The sequence below is a fragment of the Pseudochaenichthys georgianus genome, chromosome 8, assembly GCF_902827115.2.
Source record: "Pseudochaenichthys georgianus chromosome 8, fPseGeo1.2, whole genome shotgun sequence".
Taxonomy (NCBI): Eukaryota; Metazoa; Chordata; class Actinopteri; order Perciformes; family Channichthyidae; genus Pseudochaenichthys; species Pseudochaenichthys georgianus.
In genome coordinates, this window is record NC_047510.2 from 6,881,000 (window position 1) to 6,887,209 (window position 6,210).

General features: G+C 38.8%; 1 protein-coding gene across 4 annotated transcripts in view; it reads right to left on the bottom strand.

Annotated features, from left to right (window-relative positions):
• The window catches only part of atxn2l (ataxin 2-like), a 31,430-nt gene extending 25,896 nt beyond the window's left edge, over positions 1–5,534 (bottom strand). The window contains exons 1-8 of one of the 4 annotated variants that reach the window (XM_034089622.2): positions 5,180–5,534; positions 4,754–4,793; positions 4,085–4,141; positions 3,923–3,994; positions 3,636–3,828; positions 3,071–3,189; positions 2,527–2,618; positions 568–774 (exon numbers count right to left, since the gene is read on the bottom strand). In XM_034089622.2, the coding sequence (XP_033945513.1) occupies positions 568–774; positions 2,527–2,618; positions 3,071–3,189; positions 3,636–3,828; positions 3,923–3,994; positions 4,085–4,141; positions 4,754–4,793; positions 5,180–5,196 (797 nt within the window). In that variant the 5' untranslated portion in view covers positions 5,197–5,534. Of the gene's footprint in view, positions 1–567; positions 775–2,526; positions 2,619–3,070; positions 3,190–3,635; positions 3,829–3,922; positions 3,995–4,084; positions 4,142–4,741; positions 4,794–5,110 lie in introns of all 4 variants that reach the window. The other 3 variants (XM_034089625.2, XM_034089621.2, XM_034089623.2) reach the window with 3 other exon arrangements.
• Between the last annotated feature and the right edge of the window lie 676 nt (positions 5,535–6,210).

Genomic DNA, 6,210 nt, shown 5'->3' on the forward strand with positions numbered 1-6,210 from the left:
AGGTGGTTAATTTTACCTGTAAAATCCATAGATTTAGGAGGTTCCCTAGTGGCCGTTAGCTGTACCAAAAAAATGGGGAAAAAAGTCGCGGCTTATAGTCCGAAAAGTACGGTAGTTTATATTACAGGTTTTTTTTTTTATTCTACGCTAAAGTGATAATGACTCACTGCAAATAAACAGAACAAAATCAATTCCCCATCCAAGTCCAAGTCTATTCTAAGTGTGAAAAACTTTTTTTAAACACATTTGTGTTAGCCCTTAAAATCTGATAAAAAGCACAATTTACTTATTTTTCCGACGTTTTATAACTCTGTGCTCTTCTGGCTATTTTTAAGATATGGACCACACAAGTCAACTATTACATCAAATGTATAAATTCAAAACTTATAAATCACGGTGACCGAAACAAATATGGAGAAGAGGTCGAGACAATACAATTTCAAAACTAGCTCCATCCCTCTTTTCATCTAAAGCAAATTCATGTTATGATGCTTCAATTGTAATATTGTATGACGAATCTGTCCTTCAATAATAACATATTAAAGATAATAAATAAACCAGTGTTACCTGCCGGTGGGGATGAAGCCGGGGCTCGCCCTCTCCTCCCTCTCCCTCACCACCGAGCTGTATTTGTCCTCCTCGCTGCGGCCCTCGTCGTTCTCCAGAGAAACGCGCCGGCGGTACTGCAGGCTGCCCTCGATCTCATTGGCCAGCCGAGCGGCTCGCGCTTCCCTCTGACGGAATCCCTCAGAGGTGCCCTTCTCCAAAGGCATGCTGGGAAATAAAACAGATTTTCAGTTAAAAACTATTACTATTACTTTTATGAACAGGTTTAGACTGAAGGACAAGGTCGTTTGACATGCCATCAGGAGATTCATTCAATTAGAATTACAGTTAAAATGACTCCTAACCTGTTTTGCTACAATTTGCCTTGGACTTTGATAAACTACGATAGACCACTTTCAATCATTTCTGAGATTTTATAGACCAAACGATTAATTGACTCATTAAAAATGGTCACATTAACCAACATTTAAAAATATTGTTAGTTGCAGCCAGTGTTGGGGAAGTTACTTTTAAAAAGTAGTGTTTGCTCGTTACTCCTTTAAAAAAGTAATCCCTTACTTTACTTAGTTACCCTCCAAGGAAAGTAACTTTTTACGTTACTCGTTACTTTTACGTTACTTTTATGTTGCTCGACTTTGGGCAGAACCCCATCTCTGTTCCTAAATGTGTAGGCTTACATAAAGTTCTACATATATGGAGGACATAACAGATATTTCTTTTGTGCTCTTTATTATAAAAAATGCCACAGAGCACTTAACAAAAAATTGGGCTATAGGCGTCAACACTAAACAATAATATCAAAACAATATCAATATAAAATCATAATCATTAAACAGGCTAGCCCCAAAATAGGTGCAAAGCTAGTGCAAATCATATCAATAGGCTCCTTAGGAACAACATGATAACCTCAAAATGGCTCATGTGTCTCAAAATAAAACATGCCTCATGTAAATCCAACAGAAAAAGAATAACTTCAAAATGTCTTGATATCGATGGCTTGTGTAAATAAAATAAAATGGCATAATACAGCTTGGAAGCAAAGACATTTTAGCCAAAATAAAATCAAGAACAACTTAAAGCAGGACTGGCCTCAGAATTAAAAGGCTATGTTCACTGAATATGCTGGCCCTTCTTCACAGTATGATGGCAGATAAAAAAGAGGATATTAGGCATAGGCTTGAGCTATGTCTACAGCATGGGTGGCAGGCAACCTATTCCACATCAGTACAAAATGTGCGATTATACCTCATCAGGAGCAGTCTTTCAAAAGGTTTATCTGAGAGTCTGTTTCTTCTGGGGGAAAGCACAATACCTCCCAGGCTGAACAGCCTCTCCACCGGTGCACTGGATGGTGTGGCAGTGTTGTATTTCATGGACACAGCTTTCACTCGGGGGAAACGGTTGGGCTGCTTTGGGCTTGGACTCGAAATATCTTCATTTCTCCGGGGATCTTGAGCTACTAGCTTCATGCTAGCATGTTTTCCTCTGAAATGCTTGATGAGGTTGGCAGTTGAATTAACGGCAGTGGACAAAAGTTTCTGGCCAGGGCACAACGTACACCTTACACTCACATTTTCCCCCTTATTTTCAATAAGTTCGAAGTAATGGGAATACCTCCATCCCTCGAATGTTAGCGTTGGCTGCGCCTGCTTCTCGCTTGCCGTTGCCATCACTGCTCTTCAGTCTTCATTCCACCACCAGCACGTCACGTAGCACGTACAGTGTGGAATGAGAGCTTGTGCCTAATGCGTAAGCACGCAGCTGAGTAGGCAGTGTCACTGTCACTCGTAAAAGTAACGTTGCGGCGATTGAAGAAGAAACTACTTTACGTTACCAAATTTTTCGTAGTAACGTGTTTTACGTTTACCCGAAAAAAGTAGTTACGTTACTGTAACGCGTCAGGGTTTGCTTATAGTCCGCTGAATAGTCACTTTGCCTGGAGGAGTAAAACTGACTCACGTATACATGGAGAGGCTGGAGTCGTAGGTGGACTTGACGCCGTACGTCTCCTCGTTAAACTTGAACATCTCGTTGGCGTCCCAGCCGTTAGACTGAGGAAGAAAAACACATGAAAGTGAGACATTGGAAGCAGTTCCATTGATGCGACCATATCTCTACTGGACACAATGGAGGCTAGTTCAACACATATGTCACGCATTTTTCTGTTATCAGCCGGCCAAACATTCAAAGACTGAAAAAAGGCCGCTGCTTGCCATATCACATTTACACTCAACTTGGCGACCTTCTCTTTATGTTGGTCCTTAATTTCTAAACTAGCGGCACGTTGAGTGACTTATTTAAACAAATATTACGTATTCAAATAAATTATAATGTAATTAATTCCTAAGCATGCTGATCAGAGTAATCTCAGTGATTTTGTATAAATAAAGAGATATATAGATACATTGTTTCAGATAGGTAATAAAGTGATGCATCTCTAGCAGCCACTTAAATGTGTATTACACTTCCTTTCATTTGAGTATGTTAGTGATTGAGATCTCACCGCGTCTGCTTCCAGCTCAAAGTTTTCTCCGTTTCCGTTTCCATCCCACCTCTGCAGGACCTTCTCCCGGTGGTCCCCGTTCACCCGGGTTGCGCTGATAGACGTGTCAGTGAACGTGTCTAGACACACAAATGAGTCAACAATTACAACTCTCATAGACACTGTTATGCTGCCACCTCGAATGAACCTCACAAAAATATTTGTATAGCTTTAGACCACTTAGTTTGTCTTCACCACAATTTGGTTTACGTAACCTGATTTATTCTCAAAGTTTACAGCCATGCGGATGTTTTGAGTTAAGAGTATTATGGAGCAACCTGGATCTGAACTATAAATGTTGTTTTTTTTAACATGTTTGTTATTTTTTTTACTTTAAGTTGTTTTCACCTCTGTAAGAGAGATGCCACATCAGTTGTGATTAGATGTAGAGTAACCAGACAAACTGGTTATAACATAAAAAATGTGACATCTTTAAAGAATTTAAAGGCTTACATAAACGTTTAAATGTTAACCTACAAGAAGAAAAGTTTTACAGTATTACACACCACAAATTCCTCTTTTTTACCTCTGACAGCAAAGTTTAGGTCGACATCGCGGCAGGTCATGGTCACCAGGTCGGCGGGGCTAAAGATCATGGTGTCTGTGATATCTTCGATCTTGGGTTGAGAGGACTGGCTTCCTCCTCCTTCCTCGCCTCCTCCTCCTCCATCACCATCTCCATTGCTCTGTTTATGGACAGCATCCACAGCCAGTTCACACTGAAGATGGACAGAAGAGTACACACTGATAAATCACGTAACTTGGATACAGAGAAAGTGAGGTGTTAGGAGGCTTCTTCTTTCTTTTTTTTACCTGTGAGCTTAAAGTCTTAAAGACTCCCTCGTAGGCTGCGCCGTTTTTCACTCTCACATCACAGGTGGAGCCCTGAAAACCAGACCTGTTAGTGCCTTTGTATGTGGTGCTTTTAATAAAAAAGTGTTCCGATTACAACTTCAGACAGACAAAACAGCTTACCACCACTGCTGTGAGGAAATGGAGCATTCTGGCATTGTTGTAGACGCCATCAAATACCTGCAGATATACAGCTGACATGAGTGTGTTGGTTAAACTGCCTCAACAGAAATCTGAGGCATTAATAGGTATGTTTATAGGCACAATACTAACTTTTATAAATATATTCATGCCAATATTTGCACTATAGTATATTATTTTTTCTAATGTCTCTCTCAACAAAAAGAAAATGTTTCATACATTTTTGTGTAGAGAAAAAACAAACAAAATGTTACCAATTGACGGGAAATATATTTAAAGTCTTTGTTAGTGATGAATTAAGTTATTTTAAATACCTTCTTGAAAATGTGAAACTATTTAATATGTTGCCAGGTTTTATTATCCCTCCCTGGCCATATTACATGTATTTTTTTACTTTATTTTATCCATTATCATTTGTATGATTCTTCTGTTATTTGTATTTCATTTTATTGTTGATTTATTCAATTTCTTCAACATTTATTTTAAGACTCTGGTAAAAAATACTTTTAAAATTCCCATAAAAGTAGGGAACATGCACCTCGGGCCCCCTAGTTTTGGGCTGGGCCATGAATGCTAGCTCCGCCCCTGGTTCTAACAAGTACATTTTCTGAATAGAAACGCTTGGCTGTCACTACTTACTAAACTGCTTACAGGAGGTGACTGTGATGGAGGTTTCATTGTGTTCCTGGTCCTGCAGAATGGAACAAAATAAAAACAAACATCAGCTAGCAGCTCAAATCTGCTCCTTCAGTGAGAACAATAACACAAGCCTCTAACAGGCAACACAGCAACATTTCTAGCTAGCAGGCGAGCAATTTAAACAATGACATGGCATAATTAGGTACAAATTAAATCGGCTAATATAATCTAAACTGTTTGTCTTAAAGGAAACATAGTTAAATATGATGGTTGTTGTTGTATAAAATAGCAAAATTCGGCTAGCTAAGTCAGCTAATGGAGCTAGCTTGGCGTAGACGTCGAATGTTAACAACAGAGACACAAACGAACCGCTAGAAACGACGTCGGCATCACATTAGAAACTGACAGCTGAGCAATTCTTTAGTATTTAAATTATACTTTTTAGTCATGTGCATCCCTGATAATCCAGTCTCGTCGTTTCAGCAAAAAGTCACACGGTTAGTTTGACAGGCCAAACACGATACACCGCTGGAAAACAACAAAACACGGCAGCGGGTGCATTAGGTTTGTCCGGACCCGGTGACTGCTGTCCATGTGATGAGGGTCGAATCAAGCTCCCGGGCAGGTTCCAGGAAATAGTCAAATCAACACAGGTAGTTTGATTCAATAAAAACACTCCATTGTGTTTAAAAGTGACCGTTTTTCAACCATGAAAGAACTCCCGGAGTCAATTTCACCATCTATGAATGTACGCCCAAGAACCGGGCTCAGCCGAGGTGCTGTAACGAACGCACCAATCGTAAACCCCACCTACTAGTTTAATCCAAAACCTGATTGGACAAAACCTTCGGTCAATACTTTCTGACCTTTTTTAATTATTGGTTGGTTTTCATGTCAATCATTTTTCACGACAGGCCGTAATGATTGAGGTCATGTAAGGAAACTGATGCTGCAGGATGTTTTTAATTGGTTTCAGTAAAGAAAAGTTAAATGAACACATATTTTTAATATAATAGGGATTAAAGTAAGTTGTATCCCCATAATAAGTAATACAATAATAGTACAAGAATATTTTCCAAATGAATAGTCCAAAGGAAACATTTAAGAAAATAACCATATCTATAATATACAAAAAAGCGTTTTTAGTACATCATATTTAACCATATATAACATCTTAATAAACTGACATTATTGACCTTGGAAACAGGTCACGTTCCTGTTCCCTTGAAACAAGAAATTGTGTGCGCTATGCTGTTATATAAAATGTGTCATTTCAATTGATGAAGACTGTATAAATTGGTTGAAAGCCTTTTTTTTGTTTGTCACCGTTTGTAATATTTAATACACTATTGGAGGCACTTTATGTTGATTTCCAACACAATGCAGCAGGAACCATATTTTTTTAATACTGCAGGATAAAGAAATTCATTAAAAACATAATTGCTGCATAACACTGCTTGTGCGTATGA